Here is a 19,656-nt window from a genome sequence, read left to right as displayed (position 1 = left end):
AAAAATAATATTTCAGTATGATTTTAATTTGTATTCCCTTAGTATAGTTAAGTATTTTTACTTACATTTAAAAACTATTTGTATTTTTTTAATGTGAACTGTTTGTTTCTTTTGTGTATTAAAATACTGTGTCCTTAATTTATAGGTGCTCTTTATCTATTAGGGAAACTAGTACTTTGCCTATGATATAAATTGCAAATATATTTTTACCATTTTGTCATTTTAATATTAGTTATGATTTTTTAAACCACATACGCAGTATTGTATTTTTATTTAGTTGAATTTATTCATTTTTTTTCTTTCATGACTTCTGGATTTTTGAGTCATATTTAAAAAGGTATTTCTTCTTCACGGCTTTAAAAGAATTTTCCTGTGGGGGGAAGAATGAAAGAATTTTCCCATGTTTTTTCCTAGAATATTATTTCATTTCATATTTGTATCTTTGATTCATTTAGATTTCATTGTGGTATGAAGTGTAGCAACATATACACATATGTATATGAGTTTGTTTCTGGATTTTGTCTTTATTTGTCTATCTTCCAGTCTCTTTTTAGGTTTTATAACATGAGTATGTTTTAATATTTGGTATGCTCATCTCCCCTTTATCCATATTTCTCTTTTACAGAGTTTTTGTTTTGTTTATTTTGCCATATGAATTTCCCATTAGGATCAATTTAATTCTGGTTAGAAAAAGAAGCAATTAGAATTTTTATGGTATCAAGTTAAATTTATAAGTTATATTAGGGCCTACTGACATCTTTAAGATGTTAATAACACAGATATGTCTTTCCATTTGTTTCAGTTTCTGTTGTCATTCTATAAGATTTTCTTTATAAAAGTCTTGCCAGTTTCTTAAGTTGCTGTAGGTTTTTTTTTTCTTTTAATCTCTGGGTTTTTGAGGTAATACTTATAACTTCTGAAAATAGTAGTACTTTTAATTACAGCATTCTAATTATTTTATCTCTAATTTATTTCTTGTTTGTAAATGTATAGGCTAGAAAATACAATACAATACAATATTAAATCATATATATGACAGTATATATATCCTGACTTAGTGGGGATGATTTTATTACTAAGCATAATACTGGCTTTTGGACTGACCAGCAAATAGCATGTTAAGGAGGTTTCCATTTATTCTTTTTTGTTACTTTTTTTTTTTTAAGATTTTATTTATTTATTTGACAGACAGAGATCACAAGTAGGCAGAGCAGCAGGCAGAGAGAGAGGGGGAAGCAGGCTCCCCGCTGAGCAGAGAGCCTGATGTGGGGCTTGATCCCAGGACCCTGAGAGCATGACCTGAGCTGAAGGCAGAGGCTTAACCCTCTGCCCCATTACTTTTTTTTTTTTTTTTAAGATTCTATTGATTTAGGGGCACCTGGGTGGCTCAGTGGGTCAGTCTTCTCTGCTTTGTCTACTTAGCTCTGGTTTTTTCCTAGGCTCTGTCCAGATTCTTCTTTCTTTTGGCCTGGAAGCTTCCCAGGCAGTTAGCTGGGGGCACTCATAGGGCTTACCTATGATTTCTTTCATTGTCTTTATTGCCTGATGTCCTTTGCTTTGAAAGCTGTTGTTCCTGAGACTCCATCTTAGTTGAAAGTAGAAATCTTTTGCTGCTTCGAATATTTTTTCTGTATCATTGATATTTAGCAACTGGATTATGATGGTCCTTAATGTAGTTTTCTCCACCTCCTCTGTTGAACTTTGAATCTATGAATTAATAGTTTCAGCAGATTTGGAAATTTTTTTAGCCATTTCCTCCTCAAATATTTTTTCTGTCATCTTCTTTTTGGATGCTTTTATTTGTGTTGTTTTCAAGTACACTAATCTTTTCTTCTTCAGTACCTGCTGTTAATACAATCCAGTATATATTTCCTTTTTGCATTAAACAGGCATACCTTGTTTTATTGTTCTTTGCTTTATTGTACTTTGCAGATATCACACTTCTTGAAAAATGAAAGTTTGTGGCCACCCTGCATTGAGCAAGCCTGTCAGTGCCGTTCTTCCAACAGCATTTGCTCACTTTATTTCTCTGTGTCACATTTAGATAATTATTGCAGTATTTTTAAACTTTTTTATATAACATTTGTCATGGTGATCTGTGATGAGTGATCTTTGATATTACTATTGTAATTGTTTTGGGGCACCACAAGCTGCACACATATAAGATGGCAAACTTAATTGATAAATGTTGTGTGCTCTCACTCCTCCACCAACCAGCCATTCCCCAGTCTCTCTCCCTCTTCTTGGGCCTCCCTATTGCCTGAGATACAGCAGTCTTGAAATTAGGCTAATTAATAACCGTGCAATTGCCTCCCAGTGTTCAAGTGAAAGGAAGAGTTGTGTGTCTCGTACTTTAAATTTTTTTAAAAAAGATTTTATTTGGGGTGCCTGGTTGGCTCCATGGGTTAAGCCTCTGCCTTCGGCTCAGGTCATGATCTTAGGGTCCTGGGATCGAGCAGAGAGCCTGCTTCCCCCCTCTCTTTGCCTGCCTCTCTGCCTACTTGCGATCTCTGTCTGTCAAATAAGTAAATAAAATCTTTATTTTTTTTTAAAGATTTTATTTATTTGAGAGAGAGAAAGTGAGTGAGAGAGAAAGAGAACACGAGCCAGGGAAGGGACAAAGGGGGAAGCAGAAACCCTGCTGAGCAGGGAGCCTGATGTGGGGCTCTAATCCCAGGACCCTAGGATCATGACCTGAGCTGAAGGCAGATGGTTAACTGACTGAGCCACCCAGATGCTCCTAATTTTTTTTTTTTTTAAGAGACTGTGGGGTGGGGAGGGGGAAGGGCAGAGGGAGAGGGAGAGGGAGAATCTTAAACAGGCTCCACAGCCAGTGCAGAGCATGACTCGGAGCTCGATCTCATGACCCTGGGATGACCTGAGCTGAAATCAAGAGTTGCATGCTTAACCAACTGAGCCACCCAGGAACTCCAACATGTCTATGCTTTAAATCAAAAGCTGGAAATGATTAAGTTCAGTGAAGAAAGCAGATCAAAAGCTGAGATATGCCGAAAACTAGGTCCCTTTCAGTCAAGTGTTAGTGAAATTGTGAATGCAAAGCAAAAGTTCTTGAAGGAAATTTAAAGTCCTAACTTTAGGAGCATATGAATAAGTGAAATCAGCCTTATTGCTGATATGGAGAAAATTTGAATGGTCTAGTTAGAAGATTGAACCAGCCACAATATTCCCTTAAGCTAAAGCCTAATCCAGAGGAAGGCCCTAACTCCAGTTCTATGAAGGCTGAGAAGATGTATGAGGAAGTTGTAGAAGAAGAGTTTGACGTTGGCAGAGGTTGGTTTATGAGGTTTAAGAAGCTGTCTCCTTAACATCAGAGTACAAGGTGAAGCAGCAAGTGCTGATGGAGAAGCCGCAGCAAGTGATCCAGATGATGTAGCTAAGACCATTATTGAAGATGGCTACACTAAACAGATTTTCAATGTAGATGAAGCAGCCTTCTATTGGAAGAAGATGGCATCTAGGAATTTTACAGCTAGATAGAAGAATGCCTAACTTCAAAGTTTGAAATAATAGGCTGGCTCTCTTGCTAGGGGCAACTGATGCTGGTAATTTTAAGTTGAAGACAATGCTCATTTACCATTCTGAAGATTCTCATTCTCTTAAGAACTATGCTAAGTTAGGGCACCTACCAGGTGGCTCAGTTGGTTAAATCTCCAACTCTTGATTTCAGTTTGGGTCATGATCTCCAGGTCCTGGGATCAAGCCCTGTATCAGGTTCCATGGATTCCATGATTAGCAGGGCATCTGCTTGAGGATTTTCTCCCTTTCCCTCTAATTCTCCTCCTGCTCATGCTCTCTCTCTTTATTGAAAATAAATAAATAAATCTTTAAAATAATTATGCTAAATTTACTATGTGTTTGCTCTCTAAGTGGAAGAATGAAGCCTGGATGACAACACATCTGTTTACAGCATGGCTTACTGAATCTTTTAAACCCACTGTTGAGACCCACTGCTCAGAAGAAAAGATCCCTTTCAGAATGGTACTTACTGGGGTGCCTGGGTGGCTCAGTGGGTTAAAGCCTCTGCCTTCAGCTCAGATCATGATCCCAGGGTCCCGGGATCGAGCCCCACGTCGGGCTCTCTGCTCAGCGAGGAGCCTGCTTCCCTTCCTCTCTCTCTGCCTGTCTCTGTCTCCTTGTGATCTCTGTCTGTCAAATAAATAAATAAAATCTTTTTAAAAAAATGGTACTTATTAATAATGCACCTGGTGAGCCAGGAGCGCTGTTGGAGATGTGCACTTGGATGTGTGTTGTTTTCATGCCTGCTAACATAAAATCCATTTGGCAGCTCATGGTCAAGGAGTAATTTTGACTCAAGTCTTATTATTGAACAAATACATTTCATAGGGCTATAGCTTCCACAGTGATTCCTCTGATGCATCTGGCCACAAAGTCAATGAAAAATTTTCTGGAAAAGATTCACTATTGTAGATGCCATTAAGAACACTTGAGATTCATGGGAAGAGGTCAAAATGTCAAAATTACCAGGAATGTGGAGGAATTCCTAATTAATTCCAACTCTAAGGGATGACTTTAAGGGGTTCCAGATTTCCGTGGAAGAAGTCATTGCAGATGTGATGGGAGTAGCAAGAGAACTAGAATTACAAGTGGAGCTTGAAGATGGGACCAAATTGCTGCAAGCTCATGACAGAGCTTTAGTGGATGAGGGGTTGATTCTGATGGACGAACAAAGAAAATGTTTCCTTCAGGTGGAATCTACTCCTGGTGATGATGCTGTGAACATTGTTGAAATGACAACAGAGGACTTAGAATATTCCATAAACCTAGCTGGCGAAGCAGCAACAGGGTTTGAGAGGATTGACTCCCAATTTGGAAAGAAGTTCTACTGTGGGTAAAATGCTATCAAACAGCATTCATGAAGAGTCAACTGATGCAGCAAACTTCATTGTTGTCTTATTTTAAAAATTTGCCATGGCTACGTCAACCTTCAAAAACGACCACTCTAATGAGTCAATAGCTATCAACATGGAGGCAAGACTCTCCACCCACAAAAAGAATATTACTTGCTGAAATTTCAGATGATAGTTTGCATTTTTTAGCAATAAGGTATTTTTAAGTTAAGGTATATACATTGTTTTTAAGGCTGTAATGCTGTTGAATCCTTAATAGACTATGGTACAGTATAAACATAACTTTTATTTGCACTGAAATCCAAAAAATAAATTTGACTCACTTTATTGCTATAGTCACTTTATTGTGGTGGCTGGGAACTAAAACCCCACTATCTCCTGTATGGGAGTAGGAATTTTTATTTTTAACAACTTCCAGGTGATGCCAGCGGAGGTAGTCCAAATAGCATATTTTGAGGACTGCACCAAGGGGGACAAAAAAGATAATGATTATAGAAAAGAATATATAGTCTGATTTATAAAATACAGGTGAATCTTTTGCAGCTTACAGACCTTGGCTTCAGATGATTGACTTTATTGCAATAAGTTGGCTTTATTCCAGTGGTCTGTAACTCAACCCGCAATATTCCTGTGGTATGCAGTTTTTTTCCCTGTGGAAGCTCTTGATATTGTTTAGTAGTTTTTGTGTCTCTTTAACATTCTCATTTTTTTCTGTACATTTTTTGAACATATGAATATGGTTATGATAAGTGCCTTATTACAGTCTACTTTTGTTCCTAATCTTTTAATGGGTTGCAAGTAAACCTATCCAGCCTTTTCTGCTGTTTGTTCATCTGTGTTATTCTTGTGTGTTTTTATTGAGTGATTATTCCTCCGTAATGTGTTGCATTTTCCTGCTTTTTTATGTATCTGGTATTTTTCAAATTTTTTGTATAACATTTCAATTTTAGTTCTTGGGTACTAGATATTTTCATATTCCTATAAATATTCTTTTTTTTTTTTTTTTTTTTTTTTTAAAGATTTTATTTATTTATTTGTCAGAGAGAGAGAGAGGGAGAGAGAGCGAACGAGCACAGGCAGGCAGAGTGGCAGGCAGAGGCAGAGGGAGAAGCAGGCTCCCTGCTGAGCAAGGAGCCCGATGCGGGACTCGATCCCAGGACGCTGGGATCATGACCTGAGCCGAAGGCAGCTGCTTAACCAACTGAGCCACCCAGGCGTCCCTCCTATAAATATTCTTGAAATTTGTTCTTGGAGAAAGTTATTTTGAAAATGGTTGATCTGGGATGCCTGGGTAGCTCAGTCATTACGCGTCTGCTTTCAGCTCAGGTCATGATCTCAGGGTTCTGGAATCGAGCCCCACATCAGGCTCCCTGCTCAGTGGGAAGCCTGCTTCTCCCCCCCTCACTCCCCCTTTTTGTGTCCCTCTTCTCTGTCAAATAAATAAATAAATCTTTAAACAACAATAACAGCAACAACAACTAAAACAGTGCTGTCCAATGGGAATGTGTGAGCAACATCAAGGAATTTAAACCTTCCTAATATCTGGGTTTAAAAAAAAAAAAAAGAAAATGGTTGATCCTTTTATGACTTTTTTTTTAAGTTTTGAAGCTTGTTTTAAGATTTTTTTAGTTAAGACCAGAGCAGTCTTTGGAGCTATTTTTTTTTTTTTTTTTTTCCCTGACTCATGAGGCAGTACCCTTTTGAGAAGTCTACCTGATGCCTTGTAATTAGGAAAGTTCCATTCTGGCTCATGGGAGCACTGTTCCTGGCCCGGTGTGAGCTCTGCGGATTGTTTCCTCTGAACATTTGACATCATTTCTTTCCCTGACCTTGCGGAGACTTGAGTGGACCTTCTGCAGCTTTTAAGAATTCTCTCTTTGTGTACCTCTTTCCTCTTTGGTATCCTGCCCTGCAAACTCTAGCTGCTTTGATCTTTTCAGACTTTGAGCTCCATCATCTCTACTCAGAGACTTTTGGACTCTGAAAACTTTTGCTCTGCTGCTGCCTGGAATCTTTCTCAAGGCAGTAAGCTGGAACAATCATTCATTTCTCCTTTTTTAGGGGCCAGTATTTTTCACTACTTGGCATCCATCTAAGGTTTGAAAGCCTTTTAAAAACATTACACTTTATACTTTTTTAAAAAAGTAATTTCAGATGAAAAGTTAAATCTGACCTCTGGTATTGCCTTGCCCGGAAGTGGAACTTAGATTTTAATTTTCTAATGATTGTAGTTGTATTTTCGCAAAACTTTGTTTATATGTTCATTTAATGGTTACTTTTTTTCTTTACAATTTAAGAAATATAAATTCAAAGGTAAGTTTATTTTAAAATTAGATCATTAGAAAAATATAATATTAAATGTGATCTAAGCTTAGTTTGTTTTATAGATTAGAAATTCTGCTTTCTTCTAGAAGTTCATGTTATGTTATCATATTCATGTTATCAAATTCATATTTATTTATTTATTTCCCATCTATCTTAATACATTTTTAAGAATGTGTTTTTTACATATATTGTTTGGTTATTTAATTGTAAGTGAATTTATGAGGTTTATTTTATTCCACATTTAGGAAACAACAGTTCAAAGGTATACTCACACATTCTTGCCTTTACATTTTATCATAAAATTATTTTAGTGTTTTAAAATACTGATTTTAATCCATAAGTTCAAATATTCAAAGCATAGTTGAATTTCATTATTTAGAGAATTGTCTTAATATAAATGACCTTTTAATGTACCTTAACAAATTTTTCTTACAGATCAGGGGACTGATTTTGGATGGCTCTTCAGAGTTAATCCAAGAAGGTCTCAAAAGTGGCTTTCTTCATCCACTTTCTGAAAAATGGGACAAGTGTAGTGAGCCCATTACTTTACCACTTGATACCTGCAATTTGTCAGAATTATGTGCAATGGCAAAGCATTTGCCTTCTCTGAATGAAATGGAACTTCAGGTGTTACAATTGATGGATGAAGATATGTCTGTTACAGAACAGGATTTATTTTCACGGGTTGTTGAAAACAACTCTAGCATTACAAAAATGATTACTTTAATGGGACAGAAATACCTGGTGCCACCAAAAAGCAGTTTTCTTTTGTCTGACATTTCTTGCATGCATCCACTTCTGAACTGTAAGTAACTACTATGTTATTAGAAAAATATAATTTTTTTGTGGCCTCAGAAGTCAAGAGTTAGTCTGAATGCTGAATTTGGGTCAACGTTATGAGGATAGAATAAATGCTTAATTTTCTCTGTGTGATTTTTAATTTTAAATTTAATTTTAAAGGTCTTTTGATTTAAAAACATTTAAAAAATTTGAAAAAATTAAAAAATGAGACTAATGAACAAAAGGTCAAGAAGTAATTGGTCCCTGTGAAAGCAAATGTAAGTTGCTGCTCTCTACTTAAGATTTCATGATACAGCTGGGCTTGGCCAAACAATTTTATTTAACTTTTCTTTATAGTGAAGTAGGAACACTTCAGATACAAATATTAACACTGTAGCCTTTTAAGTTACATTTTAAGCTAGTGTTCCAGTTTATTGTCTAAAGTTTCTTGAAATATTTTCCTATATAATGTCAACAAAATTTAAAGATTGAAATTCACATTCATATATACCTGAATTTGAATTTAGATTCTAAAGTTTAACTGTTAGTGCTTGCTTCGGCAGCACATATATTAAAGTTTAACTGTTAATCTTTGAGCTATTCAGTTACAAAACTGAGCCTCAGTTTCCTAGTTTATAAAATGGTTATGATAATAATCTACTTCTGAAGGTCATCTGCATCAATTGCTTATGTCAGGGATTTATATGCATTTAATAAGTCATAATATTCTAGGAGATGAAGTAGGAAAAAGTTTAACTTAATATGATATTTATTGTTATTTGGATATTTAATAAAAATTTTTTTAAATTTATTAAATGACATAGTTCATTAAGGAAATGCTTCTTTTAATTTCTGTCAAGCCATGTTACATATGAGTGGTCATTCATGTCACAGTATAATAAATTCTTTAGGGTAAGTGACAGGGTAATAAATTAATGGGAAAGTTATGTTTGAATGTTGCTTTTTGTTCTTTTTGGTTTTTGTCACTTTAATAGTTTAAAAACCATTACTTCCTTATTTTAATTTGCACTGTTTTGATTGCTTGTAAAACTGTATATATACCAAAATATACCTATGTTTATAAAAAGCAGAAGGGACAGCTCTTCCTTACAGTAAAATTCAAGTTAATTAATATGGGTGGAATGATAGAACTAGAAAGTTTCTATTTGGCAAACATCATGGTAATTAGATGTCAAAATAGTAGATGAAAAGATGAGACACAGGATATTTGCACAGTCTTAAAGTATCTCCTTACAAGATACTTACTAATTACAAAGTGAAAACTGGAGAAACCTGGTAGACAACCCTTTAACCAAGTGATTAAAGGTAGTATCACCAATAATGAGACATTTTGACATCGTGTATTTCCTGATTACTTGGTAGTGTTCTTGCTAAAAATTAATAATCTAACTTTAATCATGAGGAAATACCAAACCTAAATTAAGAGACATTCTATAAAATAACTGGCCAATAGCCTTCAAAGTGTCAACGTCATAAGTGACAAAGACTGAGGAACTTTCCCAGATTGGAAGAGATTGAGGAGACATGGCAATTAGATGCAGTGTGTGATTCTGCTTTGGATCCTGGGCCAGATAAAAAGACACCTGTAAACTGAAGTTTTACCAAGGTCAGTGTATCAGTTTTAAGATAAATTATTTCAAAATGAAGCTTAAAAAAACTAAAGCAAAAAAATGACAAAAACAAAACACAATGACAACAAAAAAACCCATTTAGGTTTGAAAGGATCATGTTAATATGGCTGTCAAGACATAAAAGACATTTACAAATGGTTGGTGTCCAGCTAAGTGAGCTATAGTTATTTTCAGGTAGTCTTTGCAAAAATAGGAATAAGTGAACTTAGGTTAAAATCCCAGTGGTACTAATTTATAAGGGAAATCTCAATTTTTTTTAGATTAAATTATTCCATTTGAATAAATGTTGTAAGTGCTTTTGTTGCATTCCATTATATTTGTGTCTATAGTCAATGCACTTTAGTTTTTAAAGTGATCACCTACAGAAGGTAGGTATTTTCTGAAGTTGTGTATTTCTTTTCAGGTAGGAAAACATATGATGTAATTGTGATAGATCCACCATGGCAGAACAAATCAGTTAAAAGAAGTAACAGGTAAGTGTAAATAAATTGTTTATTAGATACACCTTGGGTTTTTTTTTTTTTTTTTTTTTTAATTTCCAGCATGAACCCCAACGTGGGGCCTGAACTCACGACCCTGAGATCAAGACCTGAGCTGACACCAAGAGTCAGGTGCTTACCTGACTGAGCCACCCATGCACCCATACTTTTCTAAGAGCTAATTGTCCTTTTTACATTCTGGTTACATTGCTAAAAGTATTAGTTTGAGATGTAAGTTGTCTGAAACTACTAAAATATTTTCAATTTTTCATTCCCCTAATTAGGTAATTCTCTTGCACTAGAATGACATATAGGTATAAGACTGTCACAAGTAATGTATTTATTAATGACTGAGGTTACTGACTGAACCAGTCCAGGGATATTTCTGTAACACCAAAGGGCAACGTTTTTGCTTCCTTTGATATCACATTTTAAAGTTTAGAAATACGTGCCAAAATATGGGCGTACCTAGTTTTATTGTGCATCACTTTATTGTACTTTGCAGATACTGCCTTTTTAAAAAATAATTGAAGGTTTGTGGCAACTCTGCATTGAGCGCATCTGTTGGTATCATTTTTCCAACAGCATTTGCTCACTTTATGTCACATTTTGCAATATTTCAAACATTTTCACTATTTTTTTTGGTGATCTGTGAACAGAGATTATGACTCAATGAAAATCAGATGATGGTTAGCAATTTTTAGCAATGAAGTATGTATGTTGTTTTCTTAGACATAATGCTATTGCATACTCAGTTGACTACAGTATAGTGTAAACATAACTGTTACATGCACTGGGAAGCCCCAACATTAATTTGACTCACTTTATTAAAAGTGATAGTAGCTTTGTTGTGGTGGTCTGGAACTGAACTGCCCGATCTCTGAGGCATGCATAGTTTTCCTCAGTAGCTGCTATGAATGAATTTGTCTAAACCATTTAAAATTTGTTTTATGTCACCTTTTTTGTTTATGTCACCTCTTAGAGTAATCAGTTCAATTAATTTCTGAGAGGACATTTCCTTTTTTTAAAAGATTTTATTTATTTATTTGAGAGAGAATGAGAGAGAGAACACGAGAAGAGGGAGGGTCAGAGGGAGAAGCAGACTCCCTACCAAACAGGGAGCCTGATGTGGGACTCAGTCCCGGGACTCCAGGATTATGAACTGAGCCAAAGGCAGTAGCCTAACCAACTGAGCCACCCAGGTGCCCAACATTTCCTTTTAACAGCTTTTTAAAACTAAGTTTTTCTCTCCCATTCTAGTGAATATCTTCAGTTACAGTTCCTTTTATGTTCAATTTCTAGGCTGAACAATTCTATTACCTTGACTTCAACTTCATATGGAATTTCTTTATCTCCTCAATTATCTCCAGCTTTTTAATGGTTTTTTGTTTATGAGCTGTATAGTGGGATTTTTTTTCTCTTAAAAGTTGCAAGAACCATACAAAGTATTCATGTATCTGTTCTCTATGTGTTTGTGTGAATAAATATTTATATCTATACATAATTCTTTAAAAATCATTTGAAAATAATTTAGGAGAAAATAAATTGCTCTGAAATATTTGATTTTATATTTCCTGAAAACAAAGAAATTCTCTCATAACATAATTGTCAAAATAGGTACTTAACATTGATATAGTACTGTTATTGATATAAACTAGTATCTGATCCACACACTTTATTCAGGTTTTACCAGTTATCCCAGAAACCTCCTTCATAGCAAAATAAAATTCTGGATCATTACTTATATTTAGTTGTCGTGTCTCTTTAGTATACTTTTTTAAAAAAAGATTATTTTATTATTTATTTGTGAGAGAAAGAGAGAGAGAGAGAGAGAACGAGCAGGAGGGGCAGAGGGAGAGGAAGAGAGAATCTCAAGCAGACTCTGCGCTGAGTGCAGAGCCCAATATGGGCTTGTTCTCAGGATTCTGAGATTACATCCTGAGCCGAAACCCAGAGTCAGAAGCTTAACCCATTCTGCCATCCAGGCATCCCTCTTTAGAATCCTTTAATTTGGAAGTTCCTGAGTCTTTACTGGTGTTTGATGAAACTGACATTTCCGAAAGCAGCAATAGAAAACTAATACTGCATCTACTGATGAATCTGCCCAAATCAGTTATTACTAAGGCAGTTGCCAAATGGTGATTGGGTATGTGTGGCTTTATTTTTGGGCTCTCTATTCAGTTCCATTGATGTGTTTTTTTTTGTACCAGTACCATACTGTTTTTATTAGTATAGCTTTTTAACATGTTTTGAAGTCAGGGAGCCTGATAACCTCTAGGTTTGTTTTTTTAAAGATCACTTTGGCTATTTAGGGTCTTTTGTGGTTCCATACGCATTTCAGGATTCTTTGTTCTAGTTCTATTAAAAATGCCATTGGTATTTTGAAATGGATTGCATTAATTCCTTTTTTTTTTTTTTTAATTTCCTTTGGTTGAGAGAGTGATAGTGAGCAAGAGAGAGATTGTGAGAACAAATCGGGGGGAGAGGCAGAGGGAGACGTGGGCTCCCTGCAAGTCAGGGAGCCTGATGTGGGACTTGATCCCAGGACTCTGGGATCATGACCTGAGCTGAAGGTAGACACTTAACTGACTGAGCCATCCAGGTGCCCTGATAGGGACTGCATTAAGTATATAGATTGCTTTGTGTAGTATAGACATTCTAACAATATTAATTCTTCCAGTCCATGAACACAGTATATTAATTTCCATTTATTTGTGTTATCTTCAATATTTTTCATTTTGTACTCTTCAGAGTACAGGTCTTTCACAGGTTAATTTTTTTTCTAGGTATAACTTTTTGATGCAATTTTAAATGGGATTGTTTTCTTGATTTCTCTTTCTGATAGCTTGTTATTAGTGTATAGAAGTGAAACAGATTTCTCCATATGTTCATTTTGTATCTTGTGACTTTACTGAATTATTTTATTAGTTCTAACAGTTTTTTTTTGGTGGAGCCTTATGGTTTTCTGTATATGATATTATGTCATCTGCAATTAGTAACAATTTTACTCCTTTTTCAATTTAGATGCCTTTGATTTTTTTTTTTTGGCCTAATTGATGTGGCTGGGATTTCCCATACTATGTTGCATAAGTTGTGAGAATGCATATCCTTGTCTTGTTTCTGATGTTAGAGGAAAAGCTTACAGCTTTTCACTGTTGAGTATAATGTTAGCCAAGGGTTTATCATATCTGGCCTATATTATACTTGGTATGTTCTTTCTGTAACTGCTCCATTAGGGTTTTTATCATAAATGGATGTTATATATGTCAAATGCTCTTTTGTATCTATTTAGATGATCATATTTTTATTTTAGTCTTGTTAATGTGGTGTATTATGTCAGTAAATTTCGCTGGCTCATGGAGTATGAGCCTATTAATGTATTGTTGATTTTGATTTGCTATTATTTTGAAGACGATTTTTGCATCTGTGTTCACTGGGGATATTGGCCTTTTTTTTAGTGGTTCTTTGATTCTGCTGGTCTTGTAAAATGAGTTTAGAAGATTTCTTCCTTTTTAATTTTTTGGAATAATTTGAGAAGGATAGTTACTAACTTTTCTTTAAATGTTTGATAGAATTCATATAAGAAGCAGTCTGGTCTTGGACTTTTGTTTTCTGAGAGTTTTTAAATTACAGATTCAATTTTGTTACTTGAAATTGATACATTCAGATTTTCTATTTCTTTGTGATTCAGTCTTGGAAAGTTGTATGTTTCTAGGAATTTATCCATTTCTTCTAGGTAGTCTCCTGTGTTATGTAGTCTCCTATATATTTTTGTGGTTTTAGTTGTAACTTCTCTTTCATTTTTGCTTTTATTCATTTGAACCCTTTCTTTTTTCATTTGAGCCCTTTCTTTTTTTCTTGATGAGTCTGGTTCAAGTTTTTCAATTTTAGCTTTTCAAAGAATCAGGTTTTTGTTTCATTGATTTTTTAAGTTTCTATTTCAATTATTTCCACCCTAATCTTTATTATTTCCTTCCTTCTACTAACTTTGGCCTTCGTTGTCCTTTTTCTAGTTTAGGTCAGATTGTTTACTTGGGGTTTTTTTTTTTTGTTTCTTTAGGTAGGTTTGTATTGCTATGAACTTCCCTCTTAGAACTACTTTTGTTGCAGTTTTAGAAAGTTGTATTTTCATTTGTCTCAAAGTATTTGATCTCTTTGATTTCTTTGTTTACCCATTTGCTGTGTAGTAATATTTCTTTTTCTTTCTAGTTTTCTTCTTGTAATCGCTTCTCGGCCTTTTGGCTAAGATCAAGTGTAGTTTTCTTCTTGTAAATGATTTCTAATTTCACACATGTTGGAAAAGATGGCCAATATGATTTAAGTCTTTTTAAATTTATTGAGATTTCTTTGTGGCCTAATATATGATCTGCCCTGAAGAATGTTCCATGTGCCATTGAAAAAGTGCATTCAGCAGTTTTTGGGTCAAACGTGCTGTGTATATGTATTAAGTCCATCTGGTCTAATGTGTTGAGAGCAGTGTTTCCTTATCAATTATCTATCTGGATGATCTATGCATTGATGTAAGTGGGGGTATTGAAGACCTGTATCATTATTGTATTAAAGTCAGTTTCTTCCTTTAGGTCTGTTAAGATTTGTTTTATATATTTAGGTGCTACTATATTAGATGCATAAATATTTATAACTGTTACATTATCTTCTCAGGTTGACTTGCTTATCATTATGTAATTATTTTCTTTATCTTTTGTTGCAGTCTTTGTTGTAAAGTCTATTTTGTCTGATATGGGTATTGGTACTCCAGCCTTCATTTTGTTTTTATTTGCATAGAGTACCTTTTTCCATCCCTTTATTTTTAGTCTGTGTTTGTCTTTAAATGTGAAGTGAATTTCTTGCAGGCAGTATATAGATAGGTCTTGTTTTCTTTCAGACTTTTAGCTTCCCTATGTCTTTTAATTGGAACATTTTAGTCCATTTATATTTAAAGTAATTACTGATAGGCATGTACTTACAGACATTTTAATTATTTTCTGATTATTTTTGTATTTCTCTGCTTATTTGTCTTTCCTTTGGTCTCTTCCCTTGTGATTTGATGGTTTTCTATAGAGTTATGTTTGGGTTCTTTTGTCTTTATTTTTTGTATATCTACTGTAGCTTTTTGTCTGTGGTTCCTATAAAGTGTATATATTTATATTGACCTAGATATTTTTTAAGCACTCTATTTTAAGCTGATAGTTATTTTAGTTTTAATGCATTCTAAAGGCACTACTTTTTTTTACTGCCTCTCAACATTTTCTGTTTTTGACATCATATTTTACATCTTTTTATTTTATATATCCCTTAACTACTTACTGTAGTTACAGTTGAGTTTACTTTTTTGTCTTTAACCTCGTAGTAGCTTTTTCATTGGTTCATGCACTGCCTTTACTAGACTTTTGCTTTTATGAGTGAGATTTTTTCTTTCATATATTTTCTTGTTTTTCAGTCATGGAATTTTCTTTTCTGCTTAAAGATCTTTTAACATTTTTTGTAAGGCTGGTTTAGTCAGGGTGAATTCCTTTAGTTTTTGCTTGTCTGGAAACCCTTTATTTCTCTTTTAATTCTAAATGAGAGCCTTGCTCAATAGAGTATTTTTGGTTACACGTTTTTCCTTTTCAGCAGTTTAAATACATCCTGGCACTCCTTCTGGCTTGCAAAGTTTTTGTTGAAAAATGAGTTGACCATCTTATGGGATTTTCCTCACTTATGACTATTTTTTTTTATTGCTGCCTTCAACATTCTCTCATTACCTTTTGCCATTTTATTTATAGTATGTCTTGGTGGATTTCTTTGGTTTCATTTTATTAGGGACTCTCTATGCTTTTTGCATCTGATATGTGTTTCCTTTCCCAAGTTAGGGAAGTTTTAAGCCTTTATTTCTTCAAATTTTCTGGCCCTTTCCTTCTTTCTTTTCCTTCTGGTACCCATAAAATGTGAATGTTAGTATGCTTGTTGTTCCAGAAGTCCCTTAAAACTGTCCTCATTAAAAAAACTTTTTTCACTGTTTTCACTATTCTCTCTTCCAGATTGTGGATTCATTCTTCTCTATCATATAATCTGCTTTTGGTTCTTTCTAATGTTTTTTTTTTGTTTCAGTTATTGTATTCCTCAACTCTGATTGATTCTTTTTTATGTTTTCTTTCTCTGTGTAGAAGTTGTCACTGTGTTCTTCCAGTCACCTCCTGTGTTTGATGAGTATCTTTTTTATCATTACTTTCAACTTTTTATCAGATAAATTACTTATCTCCTTTTCTTTAGGTTTTCCTTTTTTTCTCATTTTTTTTCCTTGTTGTCCTGTTTGGAATATATTTCTCTGTCACCTCATTTTGTTTGACTTTCTGTGTGTGTTTCTGTGAATTAGCTGTAAGAGGTAACTCTCATGGTATTGAAGGAGTGGCCTTATGTTGGACTGCCTGCTGTGTAGACTGTATGCCTGATGGCTTTGGCATGCTGGCTGGAGCTGGAGTGGGCGTGGCTTGGAGGTTCTGGTGGGGTGTGTTGTGCTGTGGCCACCTCTGCGGAATTGCTGGAGTGGAAGTGGGCATAGGCTGGATATGTTCCAGGATAGGCTGTGCTGTGGACATAAGCTAGTTGGGTCCTGGAGGGTGCTGCCCTTGGCAGGATGGCTGGAGCTGGGGCTAATGTATTTGGGGACTGGGGATATACAACATGGGGGCTGTCTTTGAGGGATGGCTGGAGCTGGAGTGGGACAGGGGTCTGGAGTGTGGTGGGGTGGCCCTACCAGGTTGGTAAAGTACCTGGACTCTGCTCCTGTTTACACTATGGAGGTAGATGCAGAACGTAAAAATGGTGCTTGCTGGTTCCTCTGTGAGAGTTGCATTGGTTCTGTACCTATTTGTTGGAGGCTCTAGTGTTAGTAAATGGATTTCCTTCATTTATAATCTATTTGACCTTTAAACTGCTATGTCTGAGGGCAGATGAGTCTGTGCATTGGCCCCTCATCAATATCCTTCTCTACTGTAGGTCACCTAATGAAGAGTGGGGTTCCTTTTGTGTCCACACTTCTACATTTCCCTATTGTTTATTGTCCTTTATTGTTTGTTGTGTAGAAGCTGTGCAGTTAGCCCTCTCTCCTTCTTCTGGAGGAATATCTCTATATGTAGGTATAGATTTAGTTTGTGGGAGGAGATGAATTCAGAGTCTTCCTGTGTCACCATCTTGGACCCTCTTAGCAAATTTTAATGCTTTCAGTCTGTTCTGTATTTTAGTTACAGTGGTGAGTGATCTCTTTTTTTTTTTTATTATTAGTTTGTAAAGATTAGATTGGGTGCTCTTTGAGAGAAGGGTGATAATACAGGTTTTTTTTTCTTTAAGATTTATTTATTTATTTGAGAGAGAGAGAGAGAGAGAGAAAGATCATGAATGGAAGGGGCAGAGAGAGAGGGAGAGAGAATCCCAACCAGACTCCACTCTGAGTGTGGAGCCTCACTCAGGGCTTGATCTCATGACCCTGAGATCATGACTTGAGCTGAAATCAAGAGTCCAGTGTTTAACCGACTGTACCACCCAGGCTTCCCAGGGAGGTTTTTGAAAACTAGATAAAATTAACCATGTTAGCCACTTTAAAGTGTACAGTTTAGTGGTTTAATTCATTCACAATGTTGTGCAATTACTACCTTATCTAATTCCAGAATATTTCTATCACCCCCAAAAGAATCCCTGTTCCTCCTAGTTTGCCTCTTTGCCCATACTCTGACAACCATTAATCTTCTCTTTGTCTCCATGAGCCTACCTTTTGGGACATAATGTATAAATGGAATCATATAACATGTGGCCTTTGTGTCTGGCTTACTTCATTTGATATTTGTTTTCATAGTTCATCCATGTTTTAGCATATATCAGTACTTCATTCCTTTTCATGGCTGCATAATATTCCATTGGATGGATCTGTGTATACACACACACACACACACATATATATGCACACAGATACATACATACACATATACATATGCACATACATACCACATTTTATTTATCCATTCGTCAGTTGGTGATGTTTGCATGGTTTCCAGCTTTTGGCTATAGTGCTGCCATAAGCATTTGTGTACAGCTTTTCTTTCCTCTCCTTTCCTTTTCTTTTCTCTTTTTTCTTTTCTTTTCTTGAAGATTTATGTGTTTTAGAGAGAGAGAGTGCATGCATGAACAGTAGGGGCAGGAGAGGGAGAGTAAATAACAAGCAGACTGCATGCTGAATGTGGAGCTTACATGGGCTTAATCTCACAGCCCTGAGATCAGACCTGAGCTGAAACCAAGAGTTGGATACTTAACCAACCTTGCCACCCAGGTGTGCCCCTGTAAAATCTTTTCTGTGAACAATGTGTGTTAAAGAATTTGGCCCTGCTCAAACAAAGTTTGACTGTTGTCTTAGGTTCTGGGAGGGAATCTATACCTGATAGGATTATTTTTGTTTAGTGTGCTTGGGTTGAGCGGAAGGTAGTTGGGGGACTGGCTATATAAATAATCTTAGGATAGGGACTGGTACACCAGAAAGGCCAACCAAGTCATTTAGGGTAGGCTTTGGTCCCAGTGGTATTAGTTAACCTGGAGACTGAGTTCAACGACCTGGGCAATTAGTCACTTTATTTTGCCTATGTAATGCATCTCCAGTTAAAACTCTGGAAACTGAAGCTGGGGTGAATTTCCCTGGTTAGCAGTACTCTGTGTGTATTATCACACATAGATGCCAGGAAGGTAATGTGTTCTGATTCCATGAGAGAGGACTCTTGGAGGCTCTGTGTTTGTAAGTCCTCCAGACTCTGCTCTGAGTTTCTTCTTTTGGCTGATTTTAATCTGTATTAAACCATAATAACCTTTACGTGATAAATTGTAATAAGTTCTCTCTTGTTATAAGCTGTAATCATGATTCTAATAGCTTTCAGTAAAGTTCTATGAGTCTTTTTGACAAATGATTGAACCTGAGTGGTTTTGGAAACTGCCCAAACTTCCAGTTGGTTGTAGGAGAAAGTGCAAAATTAAGGCCTGTTCTGAATTAAGGCCTGTTCCTTCAGACTTTGTAGTTGCCTAGTTCCAGATGACATGTTTTCATTTATTTTGGGTATATACCTAGGAGTAGAGTTGCTGCATCACATGGCAACTCTACCTTTAACTCTTGAAGAACTACTGAACTGTTTTTCATGATGGTTGTGTCATCTTACATTCCCACTGGAAACAAGAAGGTTCCAGTTTCTCTACATTTCAGTGACACTTATTTTTTGTTCTGTGTTTATTTTCGATTATAGCCATCCTGATGAGTATGGAGTGATATCTTGTGGTTTTGATTTGCATTTCTCTAATGACTAATAATGTTGAGCATCTTTTCATGTTCTTATTGGCCATCTGTATATATTTGGAGAATTGACTCTTCAGATCCTTTGCACATTCTAAAATTAAGTTGTTTGGGGACGCCTGGGTGGCTCAGTTGGTTGGACGACTGCCTTCGGCTCAGGTCATGATCCCGGAGTCCCGGGATCGAGTCCCGCATTGGGCTCCCAGCTCCACGGGGAGTCTGCTTCT

At 35.7% G+C, this 19,656-nt stretch overlaps 1 protein-coding gene across 2 annotated transcripts in view; it reads left to right on the top strand.

The window, feature by feature from the left end:
- METTL4 (methyltransferase 4, N6-adenosine) overlaps positions 1 to 19,656 on the top strand; it is a gene marked incomplete at its 3' end in the record, with an annotated part of 41,294 nt that overhangs the window by 6,970 nt on the left and 14,668 nt on the right. For both annotated transcript variants that reach the window (XM_080821498.1, XM_080821499.1), the window contains exons 3-4: positions 7,650 to 8,019; positions 10,050 to 10,119. In XM_080821498.1, coding sequence (XP_080677624.1) covers positions 7,650 to 8,019; positions 10,050 to 10,119 — 440 coding nt within the window. The remainder of the gene's footprint in view (positions 1 to 7,649; positions 8,020 to 10,049; positions 10,120 to 19,656) is intronic.

This window comes from Martes martes, assembly GCF_963455335.1.
Source record: "Martes martes genome assembly, chromosome: 13".
Taxonomy (NCBI): Eukaryota; Metazoa; Chordata; class Mammalia; order Carnivora; family Mustelidae; genus Martes; species Martes martes.
Note: the sequence above shows the minus strand (reverse complement) of the source record. Positions and strands in the feature narration are given on the sequence as shown.